The following is a 23,561-nucleotide window of genomic DNA, read 5'->3' as shown; positions in this document are numbered from 1 at the left end:
ACATCCATACAGGATTTATGGATATATGTGTGAAAAATTTTACCTTATTGTTGCGACCACTGTCGAATAATTGTTGTGATTGCACTTGCAGTTAATCTACGTTTAGAATTTCAAATGATAAAGCAAGAGAATATAATAAATCTATAAGAAAAAACCTGTAACAAAGAATATGAAAGGAATGCGGTAGTGAAATAAAAACCCTCAATATTAATTTAAGTGTAAAATTCAAGTTACCCCAGTACCCAGTCACTCGTGCATTCCCGATTTTTGTTTTTATACACGGAAGTTTAAGTTCAAGATCTATGGTACAAGAGATGCTACTGACCTACCTACATTAACTACTTGAAATTTCTCCGGAAAAGATCCCGTTCCAAATATTTTCGCACGCAAATATTGTATTATATCCATTCATTGCCTTTAACTTCAGTGAACACAGCACTAGCACAAATACTAAACCACTAACAGCTAAACAAATATTAAATTCTCGAATCGCTACAACACGCATTCAATTCCCTGCGCCAATCTTCTATTGTGCTTCCTTCCTGCTTGACACAGAATTAAATTCCCTATGGATGTTGAAAAATTACCTTTCCCAGCTTTATATTCCCTGCGATGCGCGAGGTTCTATAAGTTGGAATCATTGCGTTTTTTGTTTATATATTTTACATTCAAACATCTTTTATCATTATGATCATTGTTAATCTAAAGAGGGGGAAAAGCAACTTAAATTACCTAATATATGTGTACATATATATATAATTTATTTCTGATAGCCACCCAGCGTCGAATAACATTGGTACCTGGGGGAAACTCTGGGGGGTAAAGGCGGTCAGGGGCGTGATGCTGATCACATCACCCCCACTCACGACCGGATCAAGAAAGTGTGGGGCGTTACCCCCACACCCCCTATACGCCTTCATGCCGTGGTGCTAAGCACAGGGGAACACTTTACTTTTTTTTTTTTTTGCTTTCCCTTTTAAAAATTATTCTTTTCTGTGAAAGAAGTACTCTCACTGGTTTTGAAGGCTACAAAGAAAGTAATCACGCATTTTAAAATACAAAAATGAAAAAAGTAAGCATATAAATAGTTTAATTACTTCATTAATCGATTGATTAAACTGTTATTTAACGTCGCTTTTCTGCCACTTTTGGCTAATCACTACGAGTGATGATATGACATTGATGAAGGGACATTTACAAAGAACACACATGCCTAGACCGGTATTCGAACCCTGGAGCTCTGGTGTCGTAGGGAGCTGTGCTAACACACCGCAATGGAGGTCGGTGTAATAGTTTTTTTTTCCTTTGACAATATCTGTTGAAATAGCAGAGATCAGGAAGACAGAAGCAAACGTAAAATGAGAATTTTCATAGAATTGGTTCGCAAATGTTGTTCAGATTTCTCTGTTTCTCGCGCATTTTCAGATGTATTTTCTCTTCTTTCCTTTTCAGTACGTAATTTGTGAACCCAAAACCTGTTTTCTGAGAAATTTCCCTGTCGTAAACAACACAGCTCCTACGATACAAAGGCCATCGGGAAAGAATGGCAGAAGAGGGTGCCAGCCAAGGGAACGGCAAAGGCTCTGGGGTGGAGAGTGCGACCGATGGACTCTTTCCAGAAGGAGCTTACCCTTGCCACGGAATAACCGCGACTGAGAATCAGTGTTTCCTTCCCCTCCCATCAAGGGTTTTAAAGGGAGCCGGTGGAATCTCACCCTGACGTCACCAGATTCCACCAGCTGGAGAAAAAGCCTCACGGACATTCCGCGGCAAACGGTTGAAAATATTCGCGCGCTGGAAGCAAAGAAATATGTGAATCAAAGATTGGTTAGGAAGAATATTGCGAAGAAATAAAAAACAACTTTTTAAAAAATTATAGCCGGGTCATCTCCGATTACCTAGGTGACCCAGAGTATACGCCGCTGGCTTCAGGAATGTTTACGCAAAAACGGTAGCCATCTTACTGACGTCATCTTCATGACATGAGGCCATCTTGTGGCTGTGAGTGAATTAATTTAGTAATGGCATACCCTATACTATTCATAACCATGAATACACTTAGTTCGAAGTTCATCTTCTTCTTTTATTTACCATTTCAAAAAAGCCCATATTTGTGAGACATCCTTTACTATAAAGTTATTATTGTGTCTTCTTTCATTGAACTTACTTCGCCTTATTTGATTGACAATTTCTAATCAGTTTGGTTTTCTCCTGATTGTGAGGGAGTTTGAAATGCAAAACAAAGAAAGTTGAATTCAAATGACTGTCTTGTACCTTAACTGGGATTTGAAGTAGAGACCCTTTGATTACAAGGCAAAGCATTAAACTTTAACACACAAAAAACATTACGTTCCCATAGATTCCCGACAGTGTTCTGTGCAACTATGCTATGTATGTCATGACAGAAATTGTTATGGTGAGTGAAAAACTCACTGAATGTTTTCTGGTGTCGTGCCAGAAAACAATCACCTGAAGTGCATTTTAAAGAAATGTGATCCTCATAAACAAACAGTGAGCAAATTAACATTTATTTTGTTGCTCTCTACTTATTACTTTCTTATTTTTGTGTTTTATAAGTTGCAATTTTTGTTTTGGTTTTTGTTTTAAGATATGCAATTCTTTCAAAACAAACATGGCCTTCGTGGCGTGGTGATCCACGTCAAGGAATTCACATCATTATGAAAGCTGTAAACATGGATGCAGATCAGTACCAGCTGGGAAAGACAAAGATTTTTGTCAAAGCTCCAGAATCTGTAAGTTCTACATGCTGAAATGTAATTAAAAGATGTACAAGCCCTCTTCATAATATTTGACATTGAATTTTGAATCTGGATTTTCATTCATAGGGAAATAAATTTCAACACTATGTTGTGATCTGTTTAAAGAGAGAGATTTTATTATTTGTGATTTATTCTTTTTTTGTTGTGAAAGGAGAAAACAATTACTAATACTGGTATAACTGTGAAAACATTATTGCCAAATTATAGAATATATTTGCTGAAAGTTAGTTCATGCCTTAATTATTTTCAGGATGGATCAGGTAGACATATTGGGGTATTGATTTATCAATAAAACTGCAGACAATTTAACTGATCCAGGATTCCTATAAGTAGTCTAACTTAGTCCCAAATTCTTCCATTCTCTTCTTTGTATATAAATTAAAGTATAATTCATGTATTCTTGTTTTGTAGGGAAAATGTCGAAATACAGTGTAACCCCGATATTACGTTCCTCGGTTTTACATTTTCCCACACTATACATTTAATATCCTGGGTCTCAATAGAGCAAAATGCTATAAAATTTTTCTCGATTTTATATTGTCCCGCATTTTAAATTTTTTCAGCTTGGTCTCCTGAAAAACATAAAATCGAGGTTCCACTGTACACAGTTTAATTTTTGAATGTAAAAATGCATTGCTACCATCTGGTTACACTTGTTAAGGAAGTGGCTCACACATTTAGGTTCTTTGTGGAACATTTGTAATTTTCAATAATGGCTTGGTAGAATATAGATTATTGCTATCAACAAATTTTATATTTGTGTGTATTGGCAAAAACTTTATATTGGTATATTCCTATTTTATTTCTTGCTGAATGTTATAATTGTGCAGCCAGATATTTTATATTTATTTGAACTTTAACATAACTCTTCGATACTTTTATTTTGCAGCTGTTTTTGCTTGAGGAACAACGGGATAGGAAATTCAACTACTATGCACGAATTATACAGAAGGCTTTCAAGAAGTACTTTGCACGTAAACAACACCAAAGGCAAAAAGATGAGGCTGCAGGTATATTTTACCTTTATACTTGTTGTGTATGTGTAGGGATCACTGGATTGTGCTTGCATATTTCCTGGAACAATACATCAAGAGTAATTAGCTGTGATGATGTTTATTTCTTATACTTATGGATAAACTGAATTTCAGTTGGAAAGCAATTGAGAAAGGCACAAATGTGACTATCTTTATTACTATTATTTTATTATTATTATTATTATTATTGAAATTTGCCATCTTTCACTCTACAAATATATACAATGCGTTTTGCTGCCCTTTGGGTGCCTGACGGCAGCTCACTTGGCATCCACCCACACGGCAACTCCCGTCAAATTGCATGTGATATATCCTCTATGGAAACCGCTAGCTTTGAAATGACTTCAAGTTTTTAGAATTACAGTCACAATTACATTCAAAATTAGCACGTGAACTGTCACAGGGGATGTTGTCCTCATGCATCCACACGTTTTTGGCACGTTTTTAGGAAGTTTTGCGTAGCTTTGGTAACAAGACGCTAAAAGGGCACCTTTTTTTTTCCTAACAGTTCACAGCGCCAGAGCATAACATGTGAATTTGTTAATCCCATTTCATTTCAGTAACATTGCGATTTCAATTCAGTTGCATTTTTAAGGTGATTACGTGTTGCAAGTGTTCTTGTGATTTTCTATTGTTTTATAAAGTGTTTATTAAGCGTTTAGTGTTCCAAGTGTTATTTGTGTTTTGCTATAGTTTTTAACAATGGCACATTTGTACACATTACAACAAAACGTTTTTATGTACGATTCGCATGCCACTACAAATTTTGAAGGGATGTTTGTAGACAATTTTCAACAGAATTCCCAGGTGTGCCAGTTGCACACAGAAATACCATGCAAAACCTTGTGAGCCAATTGAGAACGAGAGTCCGTTAAATTTCTGTAATTGGATTTTGGGGAATGTTAATGGTGGCGTAATTGATCCACTTTTAATATTCTTCTCTAACGAACCATGGCTCCATTTACGGGGAACAATAGGACCTTTTTTCCATTGTTGGAATAGTTTTGAAAAAAGATATCTAGCCTTTTTTTTAAAATTTAATTTTCTTTGAAAAAAATAACTCACTGTCTGCAATATTTTTATCACATTTTAATCACACTTTGTGACTTTATCTCTTCTTTCCCAGCAACATTGGGACCTTTTGTCCATTGTTGAACTTGTTTTGAAAAAGGATATCTAGCCTTTTCTACATTTAATTTTCTTTGAAAAACTCACTATCACAAGAAGTGTCTTCCTTCATATGTCCTTTTTCATCAACAATGGGAGCATTTGTTCCATTGTTATACTTTCTAAATTTCAGATTTGCAGCCTTGTTTAAATTTAACTATCTTTAACAATCTCACATTTCTGCAATGTTTTTCTCACATTTTGATCATATGTTGTGCCCTTTCCCCATTTCCTGCCAAATTTAACAAAAATCAACCGATTCAGTGTGCATGGCTGCATGTGCATAAGTGTTCGGTGCCCGTTTCGTGACTCAAAGCAGCGACATCTCAATCTCTTAAACTGCCGTGGCTTCTTCTCTCGTTCCTCTTTGGGTCACCCTGGCTTATCAACATTTCCAACATCCCCTGTGACAAGGTATGTGCTTATTTTGATTGTATTTGTAACTGTAATTCTGAGAACTTGAAGTCATTTCGAAGCTAGCGGTTTCCATAGTGGAGATATCACACGCGATTTGACGGGAGTTGCCATCTGGGCAGGTGCCAAGCGGGCCACCATCAGGTGCCCAAAGGGCAGCGATACACACTGTATATAATGACATAACTGAAGCACTTAAATATGATCTCAATACACAGAATACTTTATAATGTGTGCACTTATTCTATTCACAAACTGTAAAACTATTGGATATAGAAAATTGTTAGCAGCTAAAGAACCATAAAGTTCCAGCATGCTGTTTGTTACATAATGTTAATAAAATACACAGCTTCGCTGTGACACATCAACATTTGTCTACTACAAGAAAATTGTTTCCAAGTTATGCAATATTTTTGGTTAGAAACAAATGACATGGTGTTAAACTTGATGTTATATTGTTTTTCTTGCATGTACATATTGCTTACATTTTAGAATTATTTCTCCTGTAGTTTATGGTTCTTACAAACATATAAACACAATATTTGATGTAACGTTTTGAGAGAACACAGACATGAAGAACATATTGTCTGATGAAGGGAGCATGTGTTCTTCTGAAATATTACATCACATATTGTGTTTATATGCTTGTAAGAACCATAAACTACAAGAGAAATACTTGAATTTGATATTGTACTGTCAGTTGCATTAATCTTATTTCTGGAGCAGAATGTTATTCATTTAACCCTAGTTTAATTTATATCCAGCAATGGCATGTTTTTCATTATGCCTTTGAAGTGCAGCCACAAAATATACAACACTCACTCAATCATTCTCTCTCTCTCTCTCTCTCTCTCTCTCTCTCTCTCTCTCTCTCTCTCTCTCTCTCTCTCTCTCTCTCTCTCCTCTCTCTCTCTCCTCTCTCTCTCCCCTCTCTCTCCCCCTCTGTCTCTCTCCCCCTCACTCCCCCCTCTCTCCCCTCTCTCCCCCCTCTCTCTCCCCCTCTCTCTCCATCCCTCCCTCCCCCCTTCCCCAATGCATATGTAATGTACAGTCACCTGCAAAAAAAATAGATGCTTGCTTAGATCCTGAAATGCTCACTTCCTTGCATGGCATTATGCCTAACTCTGGGACCATGGGAGCACTTTTTATTGCTATCGTTGCTGAAGTGTAATGGCATCTATGACTTGATCAAGAGAACCCAAGTTATTCTCGCAAAGTTCATTGGTGCCCGCAATCCATGCCAGGTAAGAAATTCTTTACTTGTTTCACATGGAAAAGTCTGGAAATTCCGCAAGGATAGTGGAAGAAGAAGGGTCAAGGAACAGTTCTCTTAGGAGGAGGTGTGAAGTAAGAATCGAAGAGTGTAAATTAGTGTTGTTCTAGACAGTGAACTGGACGGGTGTGGCTGTTGTTACGTGATACGAAGTTCTTGCCTGGGCATCCCATTACCTACCATCAACCAGAGTGTTTTCCATTAATAGTAGACAAGAACTTGTAAAATGAAAGGACTGACAAGAAGGTAATGTTGCTGATGATTCTGTCATGCAGATTCCCTTACATTCCCAGGATGGCATGGAGCTTTGGAAACCTTAACAGTTAGTCAATATACATATGTCATGTATTGGCTATATCATGGTAAAATGGAGAACCATGAGATGTATATGGCTTGCTATGAAACCACCTCAGACATGGAGCATAGGTTATAATAATTGATAAGATATCATAAGTATCCAAACTACAGGACGTATATATTTCCTGTCAATCAACACTAAACACAATTTTCACTAATCTGTATTAGTTTGATACATGTTACACTTTTAGAAGAAACCCTGAAGCAGATAATATCAAATAACCTTTCTTTAATTGAACTTGTCAAAACATACATCATTGAATTGGAATACATGTACTTCATCATCCCTAAACAACAACAATCTTCTATGTAGAAATTTCAGTAAAAAAATGCAGGTTCGACCAGGCCTCAATCCGGTTCTCTCGCTTACTGTGCTGTGGCTCTCCAAACTGAGCCAGCTTTGGCTTTGCCTAATTTTTTGCTGTTGCTGTTATACCTGTGTGTGCCAAATTGTATGGTAATCTCCAAGCAAGCAAAATAGCTATAGGTTTGTCAATAACCATTCAGTGAGATTACACTTTTGCGTTATAATAGAATTGACGTCTTAACCTGAGAAAGTATTCAGTTTTAAATCTAACATTTTAAATTACTCGTGTTACACAGAGGCGTAACAACATGTATGTGTGTGTTTTTACGATAATTACAATAAATTTCAATGTTATCTTTTGCAAGGTAATATATACAAATGTTAATTTATGGTGCCCTTCTCTTAATATTCCAGACCTGTTATGTGGCAAGAAAGAGCGCCGCGAGCATTCTCTGAACAGGAACTTTGTGGGAGATTACATCGGCATGGACCACCATCCCAATCTGCAAGCTTTGGTTGGGAGGAGAGACAAAGTTCTGTTTGCCGAAATTGTGAAGAAATATGACAGAAGGTTTAAGGTAAGTAGTACGGTGAGCCATATTAAATGTAATGTAACCACAATTATGTTTTTACTGTGAATTAACAATGAGTTTTCACTGACGTGAGAAGAGTAAGGAAACAGTTGGAGCAAGAAAGGAAAAACTAGTTTCACATGGAAGTTTCTGGAGGGGAAAATTGATTTGAAGGAGGGAGAGAGGACAGACTTTGTGTTGCAAGTATAGTATGAGGAAGATCAAACTTTAAGTTATGCTGGTTGTTGGAAACTGAGCTGGTGTGGGTGGAAATCAACTGCATGAAAACAATCCAGATATTACACATTCTTCATAAGCTATTCTATTTATATACTACTTAACTACCTGCCATTAAAAAAGAAAGTTAGTAGGGTGTAGTTTGCAGATAGAATTTAATTTCTTAAGTCGGACATAAAATGTTTACAGTCCGGGGTTCCGGGTTTGAATCCTGCTCGGGCATGGTTGTTTGTAAATGCCCATTCATCAATTTCATCATTTCATCCCTCATCCCCATCTTCGCAAATTAGCCAAGAGGCACAAAAAATGCAAAGTAAAATAAAACAAATCAATCAATGAATGATAATTAGGGGACAAATGATAGCATAAATGCAGTATTTTTTCCTCTCATGAAATGAATTGTATCTGGAAATCTTATGGCAATTGATTCTAGAGTGCATACATGCTATTTTTTTCCACAGCTATTTGCCTATTTTTGTGATTTGTTTTTATACAGTCATTGATGTTTTAAGTCCACTTTGATTTATTTTTAACCCTGTATTTGTAAGGATAATAATAACATGACAAGAATATTTTTTTGTGGAATTTCAACTCCCTGTTACACTACATAATGTGGAAGCTTGGATTTGCAATCATTGGTTTGGAAAACAGGGTAAAGTTTAACACATACAGGTCTGGCCTCATAATACAGCATTTTTACCTCTGGACTGCGGTTTTTTGTTGTTTTTCAAAAAATCATAGAAAAAATATTTTTAATTTGTTTTTATCTACCACACATTTCTTAAATCTACAAAACTTCTTCTTTTCAATGAACCAAAATTTGTTAAATTTTATTTTCATTTTCAGACATTTTTGAATATTTTTTTTAGCAATGTTTTGTGAAGAAGAAAAAAAGTACAACATTGTAACAAATGTTAATATAGAGATATTTTAAGTTCGTAATCTGGAAATAATTCAATACTTAACTACATAAACTATCAATACATCTTTTCAATCTTGCATAAGAATACATCTTATGTGCACATAACAAAAAATAATTACAAAAATAATTACAAATTACAGGTAATTAGCTTTTGTATGAAAAAGTGGCTGCAAGACAGGACCACGATGTATCAGTTGCTTCTGCGTCATCTGTAAAAATTAAACAAATAAATAAATAAACTAAATAAATAAAATAAATTTTTATTTGACATACACTATACAAAATAATAAATGGAAAAACTAAAAATACATCAGTGCATGTAGGAGAATCAAGCAAGAGGCAAGATGAATAGACCCAAAAAATTACCTCTTCTCACTTCATTCATAAAATACTAGAGTTTGCAACACTGTTAATATTGTTGACAATAATTATTACGAATATAACCTACCTTTCAAATCTTCAAATTCATCTGCATCATCAAAATCCTCGCTAACTTCAAACTCCGAAGCGGAATTTCCGCTATGCAGTCTGGATCTAATGATGCCATTCTAAACAATGCAACGTACATCAACTGGAACACAAACAGTACCAGGTGCGAGATAAAAAAAAGCACATGAGTCACCTAGCGGTCGGAATTTCAACAGAGCGGCTTGAATGAACACGCACATGAGACGAAGTACGAACATAGCCCGTAGTTAAACGGCAAAGCGATTGCATACTGCAGGACGGGCTATGCCCGTCGTTCGTCCACATTGACTTTAAGTGCCCTGGGGGCTATGCCCGTCGTGAGACCCCAATGTGTTAAAGCAACCAAAATACAATCCAGTAAAGTAGTGAAAACTGGTCAAAGATAGAAACAAATTAAAGGTTTCAGCAACCGCAACAGTGAATGACACTTTAGAATAAAGTTGAGATATTTTAGAGATGCCCATACTCGCTAATATGTATTATGCTATTTCAGGATGCTAGGAGAGATTTGGTTTTGACACCACGAGCTCTGTTTCTCATTGGAAGGGAGCAAATCAAGAAAGGTCCAGAGAAGGGTAGATATGTGGAGGTCGTGAAGAGAAAACTGGAATTTGAAAACATCATTGATGTGTCATTAAGCACGTTGCAGGTACTTGTAAAGAAACTTTTGTTGTAATCTTCATAAACAGCAAAAAATAGCTACTTTTCATATGCTTTGTATGTATTTTATCATTAAATTGTATTGTATTAAAGTCCTTCAAGTGACAGTGAATTTCTACATGTTAATTACAAAGGCTGTCGCAGATAAGGTAAGACTAATTCCTGTATAGGAAAACGGCGACCTCCATTGGCTAGAAAATGTACTAGAATGAAAATTTGGTTCATTAGCTGCCGATTGAGACCAAAATTAGCGCAATAGGTCAAAAGGTCATGACTGCGTAGCAGTTAAAAGACAAGCATGTACATGGACCCCTCCAAGAATCATTAAAATGAAACAAAAAATTACAAACCACAAAATTTTTATTCAGAATCAGCCATATCGAGTAGACGTATATCTTTTTCAAAATCGGCACCATTGACAGCTAAGCAAGCGTCCATACGCTCCTGCCACTTTGTGAATGTCTTTGAAAATTCGTTGTCAGGTAGCGAACTGAAGAAAACTTGCGCTGCAGTGATCACTTCTTTGTTCGTCATGAAATGACGACCACATAAAGTGGCTTATAAAAGTGAAAATAGCCAAAAGTCACAGGGTGCAAGGTCCGGGCTGTATGCTGAATGCAGGAAAATTTCAATTTTTCTCTTCGCCGCGTATGCGGGCGAGCGGTATTGTTTTGCAATATGAAGGAGTTCTTCAAATGCAGCCTCTTTTTTGCTACCTGCTGGTGCAGAGTCTCAATAACTCCTTGGTAATACTGTGGCTCTACTGAGTCTGTCTTGATCGGCATATGCCTGTTGAAACATTGCATATGTTTCCGCAGCACTTTTCCCTAAACGCCAACAAAATTTTATGGCATGTCGCTGTTCATCTTGAATACTCATCGCGACAAGCAGATTTACGCACAAAAGCCTGGAGGGGTAAACTAAACACGTTCCACGTAAATCAACACAGCTGCTCACTAACGTGGTTTCGCAACATGTGACAACTTGCTACGGAAACAGAATGAGTCATCCTACACGACGTGACTAGTGCCGAAACCATAGGCAGTGTTGCCAAGCCAGGAAAAAATATGTCTCACCTTCTCTGTGACAGCCTTGGTATATGTGTCAAAATCTTTAGTATAATTATTAAAGAATTATAATATTTTCATTCAGTTTCAATCATTAAATTTTTCTGATGGAGAAATATGTTAACATTTACAAACATATAATTTGTCTAAATATGTCTTACTTGACAATCAATCATACATTCTAGGGTCAACTTGTAATGTACTTTTTTCTTTTGCAGTGAAAAACAAAATGATGATAATTTTTCTGACTACAGTATGTGTTTGGTTTCTTTCAAGTTAATTTTCAATTTTTGTTTTACATCAGTTAATTTGTGAACTTTTAAGGTTAACTTCAAACTAACAATTTGGTACATTTGTCTGGATAGTTACTAAGGTACAATAATGACATGCTTATCCTGAGAATTTCTTAAAGTGAAGAATCATTATAATTGTATGCTGAACATACACGAGCACTTCAGTGTAGTTTCTATTTATTTAACTTGAAACTTTCCTCCCTTTTTTTTTGTACCATTGTCTTGTAATGCTTCTAAATTGAAATATTCTATATTATCTTGTGAATTCCTATCAGTATTTTATTATTATTTTCTTACTTTTCAGGATGATTTCATGATCATTCACATGAAGAATGATTATGATAGCCTTTTGGAATTAACTTTCAAAACAGAGTTCCTCTCCTTGTTGAACAAGCAGTATAGAGCAAGATTTGGCAGAGATATAAACATTAGGTTTATCAACAGGTAATGTACTTCTTCAATATATATGAGGGCAGATCGGAAAGTAACACACAATAATTTTTTGCACAAAAAGTTTAATATGTAACAAAAACCAAACAAATCACAAATGAACTGACATCTTTGACCTACTTTTCTACATAGTCACCAAGTTTCTCAACACATTTCTCCCATCGTGGTACCAGTTTCAATATGCCCTGTTCGTGGAAGTCCGTTTGGTTGGAGTATAGCCATCTGCGGACTGCTGATTTCACTTCCACATCTGTCGCAAAGTGTTGGCCGGCCAGGAATTTCTTCATGGGACCAAACAGATGAAAGTTCGATGGTGCCAGGTTCGGACTGTATGGTGGATGCTGGAGCACCTCCCAGCCAAATTCGGTGAGTTTCTCATGAACAGGAGCAGCAACATGGGGACGGGCATTGTCATGAAGAAGTTTGACACCATCAGCATGAATGTTGCGGCGTTTGTCACTAAGGGCACGACGAAACTTAACCAAAGTTTTAATGTAGGCTGCAGCATTCACGGTGGTCCCGTGTTCAGCAAAGTCCATCAATAACACACCAAACATGTCCCAGAACACTGTCACAAGCACTTTCCTAGCAGATTGAGTCACTTTGAATCTTTTTTGTACTGGGGAACCAGCATGTTTCCACTCCATAGAGGCCTGCGTGGTTTCGGGTGTGTAGTGGTACGCCCACGACTCATCACCAGTGACGATTCCTTGCAGAAAGTCATGCCCTTCTGCAGCGTAACGCGTTAAGTGATCCATGCTTGTCATCATTCGCTGGCCCTTGTGGTGGTCTGTCATGTTCTTAGGCACCCAGCGAACACTAACTTTACGGAATTTCAACGTGTCATGAACAATGTCGTACACCACACCATAGGAAATGTTGAACGTATGCGATAAAGTTCGCAGGTGCACACACCGGTCGTTCACAATTGCTGCCTCAATGGCGCGGATATTCTGCAGAGTTGAAGCTGTTACCGGCCACCCGGAGCGTGGCAAATCACTAAGGTTCACACGGCCCTCTTGAAAGAATGCACACCGCCTGGAGACATTGCTACGATCCAGACAGTCATCCCCATACACGCCACGGATGTCCCTGTGAATTTCACTCGGTGTATGCCCTTTGGCCCACAAACATCGAACCACACTTCGCTGCTCTTCACACGTGGACGACAGTAACATGCGTGCCATGTTTGTTTCGTAGTTCAGGCTTCTCTTTCTAGAGCTGCAAACTTCAAACTCTCTCGTCGTGCAATTTCAGCATTCCAGCTGCAATACCTGGGGAGAAAGAAAATATTGTGCGTTACTTTCCGATCTGCCCTCGTACAAGTGTGTGGGTGTGTGTGATATGTCTACTTGCATGTAAAGATGCAATCAATTAGGACTGGGCTGATACCACTTTCAATTCCCAGTGATGCTTGAAAATTATAACAATTAGAAGTTCAAAATAGTTATTAAAATTTGTGAGTGTGTGAGTATTCCATTTCAGTTATAAGCAACAGTTTATCAGAGTTCTGCATCAAAATATTCAAGAATTACAACAGAATATTAAAATATCTCTTTTGTAATCATAAAAATACAGGTCTTTGCACAATATTGGTGCAAAATAAATGGAAAGTTCGAAATTAGCAAAAAATATCCAACTAATATGTTTCAATACAGATACCAATACATCAGCACAGGTATCGGCTCAATCCTACATGCAATACCTGAATAATACCCAAATATGTATCAGTAAGGTGAAGAAATAATGCTTACCTACTTCTCTCGCTTTTCTATCCTCAATCTTCCACCACTTCAAATAATTTGGTAGTTAGGAAATAATTAGGTAAGAAGTGAAAAAATGTTAAAAATAATAATAGGTAATAAAGTGCTTAAGCTGTACAGTTCTGCATTGAACTTTAGTACTGTTTTTTAATCTTTGTTCCCCTGATGTGTCTTATTTTTTGCTTTACATGATTAAGGATAGAAGAGAAGAAATTGTTCTGTAATTTTCAAGCCCTGGTTGGAATAAATATCTTTCCTTCCTGTTATGTTTTCTTTAAATGTTTATAACCTAATTCTGTCTTGTCTTACTTCGTGAGAAAATTTTTGAAGCATGACAAAGTTTATAAAATTCTTAATTTTGATTTACTAAAATAAAATTGTAAGATTTTTTGTGCTAATTGTTAACAATCAGAGATAAATGCTAATCAATTTTTATTTTCTAACAATTAGAAAATTACAATCTGAATTAATTTTAAGCTTCTAACAATTATAATCTGTTTCCATGGCAAAATCATGTTGGTTATAAAACTAATTTTGAATCCAGGGTCCCTTCCTGGATAAGGCATGAATATTCCAGCTCATTTCATAACTCTTTAGACAGTTGAAACTTCTATCCATGTAGAGAACCTGCACACAGCTGGAAATAAGTAGTAACTGAAGTAATTTGTTGGTAATCCAGAAAAGATTTCTGTATGAGATTTAATGTGAACCTTGAACCTGAAGCTGTTACGATTGGAATTCCACCAATTGATATGATTATGTGATTAATTTGATGGAGAGAAATAATGGTCATGCTTAATTAAGGCTGAGCTGATACCAATACTGATGTATTGGTTTCTGTAAGTACTGGTTCAATTTTCTTTGCTGATACCATCCGATACCAATGCTCCTGAGTGGCTAGAAAAGTCGCCAAAAGAAACAACTCATTTGTCAAGATTTGTCCTCTTCAAAGGTTCATTCACCTTGAGACATGGGGGTCCATGTAGATTTCTGAGAAATGCTGTACTATCCTGAGAAGCAGATGACAGGATCAATAGCAGGACTAAAGTGCTGTATCCAAACATGACATTGAAGGCATGTAACTGCTTTGAGGTCAATAGTACCTAGTTATGTGGAAATAAAATAAACAATTCATTTCCAAATTCTTGCTCGCAAACTTGTGGGTTAAGATCATGGATGTTTTCCAAACCAGCATAATGATCATGCTGGGCTGATTCTGGAGTTCTTGGGAAAGGGATGAATGTCACTGTGGGGAAAGAGGGTTGTGGATTCCTACCCTTCTGTGTAAGTCTTTTGTGTGACCCACACTGCAGTGACATGTTTTTATTGCAAATGACAGAGGATAATGGACAGCAGCGCATAAACAGAGCCGGCCAGATAAGCAGGGTTCGAAAAATCCTGGTCACCAGGTCACCATGGCGACTAAAATTGTGAGCCTGGCGACTGTGAGCTTATGCTGTATTATTGCAGTTTTTTAAGTTTGCATGTACGAAATTTTGAAAATTACAAGTTCAAATTACAGTACATTTTTATCAATGTTGTGAACATTCCATAGAATCAGTAACAATTTCTTACTCCTTGTCGCCGAACCCCCCCATTTCCTGCTTTCTCAATGATTTAGCGATGTTTTTAATACAGTGATGCTCAGCTTCCTATAGATTGATTGATTTTTGATTGATTTGTTTTATTTTACTTTGTTTTTTGCCACTTTCGTGAAGATGGGGATGAGTGATGATATGATGAATGGACACTCACAAACACCCATGGCCAGGCCGGTATTCGAACCCGGGACCCATGGCATCGTAACGTGATGTGCTAACAACTCCGCCACAGGGGCCGGCTCAGCTTCTTATAGTATGCACTCAGGGTGAAAAAACCTGGGGGTGGAGAGGGGGAAAATCCCCTCACCAACGATCTTGGCCTCAAAAATCCCCCCTCAAATATTCCCGGGGGGGAGAGTTTTGTTTTAATAAACAAAAGATAAGGAATTACTTTTAATTTCCAATATACAGTGCGATCGAAAAATCCCCGCACTCATACTTTGAAAATATGCTATGAGGTCAGTAGGCAACATGAGTTGGCAACGTTGTTAGTAGTGACTGGTATGACCTTGAAGAATGCGATAACGTCCCGGGAGAGCTGCACTGCTATTACAGTCAGTGGTGTGAGTCATTATTGTGCAGTCGGTCGACAATGCCTTTTAAGCGAGCGCAGCAAATCGCTTTGTTAGAAGCATATTTTGAGTGTAAGACATACAGAGGTTGTGTGGAGAAATGGAGACGTCTATTCCCTGATGATCCGGTGCCAGGAAAAAGTGCAGTGTATGATCTTGTTTGCCGATTTCGTGAAACAGGCTCAGTGCATGATCGACAACGAAGTGGAAGACCCAATCGTCACACACAAATTCCTAGAGAACGTGAGTCAGCGAATGGTGCAATCTCCAAGAAAATCTATACGACGTTTGTCACAAGAAGTTGGAGTATCATATGGATCCACACAGAAGGCACTGAAAGTAGCCAAGTTTCACCCATATCGTGTGAAAGTCGTCCAGGAGCTGAAAGCGTTAGATAAAGATAAGCGTATCAAGTACTGCCGGTGGTTCCGTGCTTTCACACGCAACAATGTGGTCATTCTCGATAAAACTTTTTTTACCGACGAAGCATGGTTTCATCTCAGTGGATACATCAACTCACAAAACACCCGAATGTGGGCAACTGTAAACCCACATGCCCTGCATGAAGTACCGCTACATTCTGCAAAGGTCGGTGTCTGGTGTGCCATTTCGCGACGAAGGATTGTTGGACCCCTGTTCTTTGAGGACACAGTGGATGGCGATGTGTACAGGGATTTGGTGCAACAATTCGTGGCTATGTTGGAAGAGGATGAGCGTGAATGTTGGTTCCAACAAGATGGGGCAACGTGCCATACTGCAAACGACACAATGGCTATGTTACGCGAGTTTTTCGGGAACCGCATCATCTCCAAAAATTTGTGGCCCCCTCGTTCCCCCGATCTCACGTCCCCCGATTTCTTTCTTTGGGGGTTCCTGAAAGAAAGAGTACGAGGGGTGTTGGGAAAGTCATGTCTAATTAACTCTATTTTCTTTTCTAGGTAAATGAAAGCAACCTAGCCATAAAGGATAAGCATATTTAGGAAGGTGTACAAGATTTCAAGTGAAAATGTCAAGTGACCGGGTCACCAGAGTCTCCACAAGTTGAGCAAAACCCAGAAAACACTAATTTAGAACAGAGACATGTGATTCGTTTTTTCTTTCGTATGGACGTCGGTGTTAATGAAATTCATCAAAACTTGGTGGAAGTGTATGGTGATGATGCACTGTCACATAGACAGGTAACACGATGGATAAGCTCATTTAAGTGTGGTAAAACAAACGTCGAAGATGAGCCTAGGAGTGGTCGACCAAAAACAGCAACTTCACCTGAGGTCGTGGAAATTGTACAAAAATTGGTAATGTCCGATCGAAGAAAAAAGATCAGAGAGAAAGCGGAGGAAGTAAGGATTGATATTCATAGTGTTTGGAAAATTCTACACCAACACCTTCGGCTCACAAAGGTCTGTTCCAGATGGGTTCCTCACAATTTGAACGTTTTTCAGAAGCAAACTCGAGTGCAAATGTGTCAGGAAAATTTGGATTTTATGGAAGGAGATAAATACTTCTACCAGCATGTAGTGACAGGGGATGAAACATGGGCTCACTGGTATGACCCAGAATCTAAACAAGAGTCCATGCAGTGGAAGCATCAGGGGTCACCAACTCCAAAAGAATTCAGGGCAAAAAAATCGGCTGGCAAGGTTATGATAACTGTTTTCTGGGACAGGGAAGGAATTATTTTGCTTGAACCTCTACCAAAGGGACATACCATCACAGGGACTACTTACAAAAAAAACACTTGAAGATTTACATCGAGCAGTTCAGAATAAACGACGCGGAGATGCAAATCGTCGAATTCTGATTCTTCATGACAATGCGGCTCCACACACATCCCATCTTGCGCAGGTTGCTATCACAGAACAGGGAATGACTCAACTTTTCCACCCACCCTACAGTCCTGACCTAGCCCCAAGTGATTATTATCTGTTTCGTCATTTGAAAAAATACCTCAGGGGCCAGCGATTTTCAAGCGACAAGCAGGTAATGGATGCTGTGATTCAGTTCTTTGCAGCCAAAGAGAAATCTTTTTATTCTGAAGGCATTGAGTCACTTGGAACAAAATGGAGACGATGTGCACAACTGGAAGGTGACTACATTGAAAAATAATAACTTTTTTCCCCCTCAGTTCATTGGTTTTCTTGTTTGCCCGCCATAGACAGGACTTTCCCAACAGCCCTCGTATATACACACAACCCTCGCACATGGGATGAACTCCGACAAGCAATTTCTGACACTATTGCTGCAATTCCAATGGAAACATTGAGGAAGGTGTCACGGAACATTTGTAAGCGTGTAGACATGTGTTTACAGGAACATGGTGGCCATTTTCAACACTTCCTATGAACTGGAAACCAAACACTACTTTGCAATGTCCATAGAGAGTGCAGCATAACCTCCATTGTGTGTTTATGTGATTATATTCTGTTTGTGTTGCGTTATGTTTGTGTTTTGGAAACTTTTTCCTTATGCGCTTAAAGTTATATGTCATCTTGTTTGTGTTTTACCGACCGTTGCCATTACAGTATACCTCACTTTTGGTTTACATTTATTTTTCTGTGTAGTACAAGGACTAAAGCATTTATATATGTATTCCTTTCATTCCCATGTGTATTACTTTCTACACAATAAATTCTTAAAAAGTGAGTACGGGGATTTTTCGATCGCACTGTACTTGACTAAGAATAATATCGAAAACACACACACATTAGTGTGGTTGTGAGTATTGAAGGCATTCTCTCTCAAGAGATCATTCACAAATCTACTTCAATACGCACAATAAAAGTAAAATAAGAATGCAAGAAAATAATAACTATGAAATCTAATTAATTTATATTAACATAAAGCAAAAACAAAACAAAAACTTACACATAATATAACCACTTCAACTGTTTTATAATTTATTAACATCTTTAACCAGTTACTAAAGGAATTAGTTAGCTGCTTTGCAATATCTGATATGTATAAAAGTAACAAATTAATTTCCTTTATGTAATTAATAATAATAATAATATATTTTTAATTGTGATTTATTTTTACTTTTGGTAATACACGTGTGGGGGAGGGGGGTTCGTAGATTAAGAACTTTCTTCCCCCACCAGTTTTCAATGATTTCGCACCCTGTGCACAATTGCTAGTAGGTGGTTTTCTGGCTCCTGATTTTCAGAGCCGGCACCTAGCTCTGAAGAAGATTTTTCGAGCACTACAGATAAGTATTATTATATATTTGTATTTGTATATATTTTTACGTTGCTTTCCTTCATCTCCAGGTTAACCCAAAGGACAAGAATGTTGCTTACATGAAATTGAAGCAGGTACATTTATAATAATCCACTAATTTTTCGGCACACCTGCAATGGTTTAAAAAGGCTTGCAACATTTTTTTTTAAAAGAAATTTGCATCCTCTGTGTCTAGAAAGAAGTTCACATAAAATGTCACAAGGAGTTATACGAGTATCGGTATCGGTTGGAATCAGTCAGGGTATCTCGGTATCGGCAAATAGTGGTATCAGTTCAGCTGTAATTATAATCCTAGCAAAATACCATAACTGCTTTACTTGTAAGTGCTAATTATATCGATATAAATAGCATTAAAAAATAAAGGTATTTGTCTTTGAAATTCTAGCCTTGAGTTCAAAGTAAAGAAGGAAGGTTGGGGAGGTGGAGGAACAAGACAAGTGAAGTTCTTCCAGGGTTCAGGGAACCTAGCTGTTCTGAAACCATCAGGGAAGATTCTTAGTGTCTTCATTGGCCCCGGACTGTCCAAAGAATCCAGTAAGTTAATTAATGTAGTACTTCCGATTAATTTTGTATGTTTTAAAATATGAAATTGAATTTTCTTCTTGTAAATAACTACTAAGTAAGCTAAGATCATTGCAGTAATGTTAATAAAAAAACAAACTGTTCTGCAAAGCAACTTCAATTAAATGTTGATGCTGGTGACTTTCCAGGCATCTGGTAAATTATGTAAATTGAAAAAGTTTGAGAAAATTAGATATTTGTCTTTTTTTGTGGGGGTGTATTGGAATCACTAACACTATGTGCATACTAGAGCCAAGATAGGACTTTCACCTTCCTACGTGCCCAATTTAGACTTAGGTCCTCTCCATCAGGTAGTTTTAAGGGTTTCCCCTTACAAGTTTAGGGTAAATCCCTCTGCTACTAACATACCGGGTGGCCACAATTAAAGTTACCTGTAGCCTGTTTGAGGCATCGTAGAACTCTGAAATTTGGTGAATCCACTATGCAGACCATGGGGAAGAGGATGGCAATAAAAGAATAGTTCAATTTTCCGCCACCAGGTTGAAATATGGCACTGTACTTCTTCCATGATGGGTTGTAATAATGACGTAAACTGCTCCAATTTGGTTATGGATTTGCCTTTACCTTGCAATCTTGCAATAAATGAGAGATTATTTACTCGCAACTTTCAACCACTAACAAATGTCTTTCTAATTAATAACTCAGCATCCTTAACGTGAGTGCTGAACAAAAGTTCGGAAGTGATCACCATGGCATTAAATAAGTAAGAACGTGCATTGCTGGTGAAGTTGTTTTATCAGAATGGTAGTAATAGTGCAGCTGCACTGCAAGGTTATCATCATGCGAAAGGACTTCGAAAGTAGGAGCAGTGCCAGGGTGGCGCAAGGGGTTGCTTGTGCACCCCTTAATTTTCTTCCTCACCCCCTTCAGCACCCTCTACGTTCAACTGAAAACAATTGAGCGCCAAATGTTAGGTACTGAAGTAAGACCGTTATTATTGTATGCAACAGGCAAGTACTGAAAGAGATTCCGATACGATATACATACTTTGCTGTACTAGGGGAAGGCTCTCTAAAAATCAGCGGCCATTTATTTTCTTTTGTCAGCATTGTTATTATGATTTTTTCTTCTTTTGTTTCTTCAAGTGGTCTGTTTGTGGTTTTTGATAATTGGTGTTTTCTTTTTCTTTTTTGCATTGTTGATAAACGGCTTTATTTTCCACCTACTTGTTCTTCCTCACACTGGAGCAAGAATTGCAGCTGCTCTCAAGGTATCACCAAGTCGTGCTCGGGAAATTATTTAATGCAAGTTGTAACGTGAAGAGTAGTTTTCTTGTTAATATGTTCTATGTATTTGTTCCTCATAACATGTCTGGTAAACTAACCATTTCAGGATTTTTCAAAAACTGTTAGGAAGAGGCCCAGTGTTCACGAATAAATTTGCAGTTCGTTGTTGGGGTCTGGGATAGTGTGACAGAAGGGATTTTAACGAAGGCGAACTTCCTGTGCATTTCACATTTTGTCCTGAAGTGGCACACTGAAGGTAGCCTACATATTACGTACTTAGTATGTACAGTCACGGACACTGCCGGGTTGTAATGAATACATTGACTTTCAACGGAATCGTTACAACCCGGCAGTGTCCATGACTGTACCATAGGTGTGCGCAGACACTCTGATTAGGGAAAGCAGGGGGGGGGGATGTCTTCATGAAAGTTCAGTTGGTTAAGAAAATCTCATTTCATCTCACTATTTTATTCTAATGATGGATATGAAACAGGGGCATGTGTGTGTGCCCACAAAGCAGGATAGTACTTCAATTTCATAGGAAACAATAAAACCCTCCCCCCCTGTAGTTCCTTTGAACTTTTATCAGATTGAAAATGCTTCACTTTCTTTAAGAGCAAAATATTAATTACGACGATAAAATTTCTCTACACTAAATTTCTAGGAGAAAGCATAATGATATAGGGGCTGTTAGGGGAGCAAGGATGGCCACACCTTTCCTTTAGGAAATGAATGTCAACGTAAAAGTACATATTTCTCAACGTGTAATTTGATTTCAGTCACAGTAATTTACATTAATTAATATAATGGGAATGCAGGAACACAATAATTATAAATTCAAGTGGTGTTTTATTAGGGAACATCACTATTATCGGGTTAATATGTCTTGTTTATATCTCCGAAAAAAAAATCTTTGCTTGCCCCTTTGTGGAAAAAATCTGTGGGTGTCAATGATTAGGGGGGATTGCCCCCCCCCCTTTCCTTAGTGCACACGCCCATTCCATGTACTATGTATTTTGTTCCTCCATTGGTAATTTCATTTTGTATTTCACTACATAGTTCATTAAAACTGCAACGTGTATTTGAATGTTTACACTGTTCGACCACTTTCTTGGAGTATAAGACTTAATACATATCATCATGGAGGTCCAGGGGGAGGGCACGGGGGGCACAGACTCCCCCCCCCCAGTTCTGGCACCTTTCTCTCCCAGTTTTGAAAGGTTGCATGCGTGTTTTCTTCATTTTCAGTATCACACCCCCTAAATTTCTTTCTGCACCCCCTCAGCACCTCTAGATGATTTATTCTGGTACTGCATAGGTTAAGAAAGATGATGAAGAAATTTGTACATTATTACAGCGTCACATTTCAACCTGGTGACGGAAAATTGAACTTTTTTTTTTTTATCGGCACTCTCTTCCCTGTGGTCTGCATAGTGGATTCACCAAAATTTCAGAGTTCTACGATGTCTCAAACAGGCTACAGAGGGCTCTGATTTGGGTAACTTTAATTCTGGCCACCCGGTATAATAACCTATAGTTAAGCAACAGTATTCAAATAAATACACATTGTAAGCTAACCTATTTGTTCTTATTTAACTGAAAGTTGCTTGTCATCCGAGTAATCACTCCAAGTAATGAGTCTCCCAAAGCCTGAAGAGAATCTAGTAAATTTGCTTGCCTTATGTTGGTCAAGACTTCATGAGCTGATAATAAGCTATCATTTACAATGAAAATTTGCACAAAAGTAGTCCTTGTACATTGCAACTCAAAGCTCATAACATCTATGCAAGAAATATGTAGAAATATCCAAGAATATGGTATTGATAATTTGAAGAAAATAAGTAGTCCTTCATACTTTCAAGTTGGCATACTTTCTGCTTATTTTTCTCTTCTTTTTTTTCAACTTTCTCCCGCTCCTTCCTTAAGAACCACAAATTATTAATTATAAATGTTAGGCCATATTTTTTGTCTACCATATTTTTATGGAAATTTTAGGTCATAAGTGCAATGTATAATTCCTAGCATAGTGACCTATCTTAATAAATGAAGACAAAATTTGCAATATTTTGAAGAAACACATCTGTTTCAGGACCACAAGCACGACGAACTGTGAGTGGAGTTCCTAGAAGCTACCAAAGTAATAGAACTGCTCCAAAATCAAACTTGTCACATCAGCAGTCAATGCCAAGAAGAACTGCTCCCCGAGTACCACCAGGAGTTGCACCAACACGCTCTGCACCATATATTCCAGGCCACCACAGGTCAAGTCAAATTAGGCCACCACCTCCACCTAATGAGCCTGCTCCTCCGAACCAGCCCACTGTTAGGCAAAACTTGAGGTATCCTGTTCCAGGTAAGAATGTAGTTTATTTACTTTGTTAACATTAGTTGAGCATTTTAGTCTTTATAGAATGTAGCCAAAATATCAATAACTAACTAACTAACTAACTCTCTAGCCTTCTTGAACCCGAAGGTTGATGGCTGCAGCAACACAGGCCTTCCATCTGTCCCTATCCTGAGCAAAATCTATATACTCTTTTCCATCCCTACCGATTTCCTTTAGGTCCATCTCAACATTA

At 37.7% G+C, this 23,561-nt stretch overlaps 1 protein-coding gene across 1 annotated transcript in view; it reads left to right on the top strand.

The window, feature by feature from the left end:
• LOC145994648 (unconventional myosin-Ie-like) overlaps positions 1-23,561 on the top strand; it is a 164,340-nt gene that overhangs the window by 127,793 nt on the left and 12,986 nt on the right. The window contains exons 15-21 of the mRNA XM_083130752.1: positions 2,609-2,753; positions 3,670-3,790; positions 7,747-7,910; positions 10,025-10,180; positions 11,856-11,995; positions 19,560-19,708; positions 23,072-23,335. Of these exons, the coding sequence (XP_082986878.1) occupies positions 2,609-2,753; positions 3,670-3,790; positions 7,747-7,910; positions 10,025-10,180; positions 11,856-11,995; positions 19,560-19,708; positions 23,072-23,335 (1,139 nt within the window). The remainder of the gene's footprint in view (positions 1-2,608; positions 2,754-3,669; positions 3,791-7,746; positions 7,911-10,024; positions 10,181-11,855; positions 11,996-19,559; positions 19,709-23,071; positions 23,336-23,561) is intronic.

This window comes from Lepisma saccharinum, chromosome 11 (genome assembly GCF_977018435.1).
Source record: "Lepisma saccharinum chromosome 11, izLepSacc3.1, whole genome shotgun sequence".
In the NCBI taxonomy this organism is placed as follows: Eukaryota; Metazoa; Arthropoda; class Insecta; order Zygentoma; family Lepismatidae; genus Lepisma; species Lepisma saccharinum.
The sequence above is the reverse complement of the archived record's forward strand: the minus strand, read 5'-3'. Positions and strand labels throughout refer to the sequence as shown.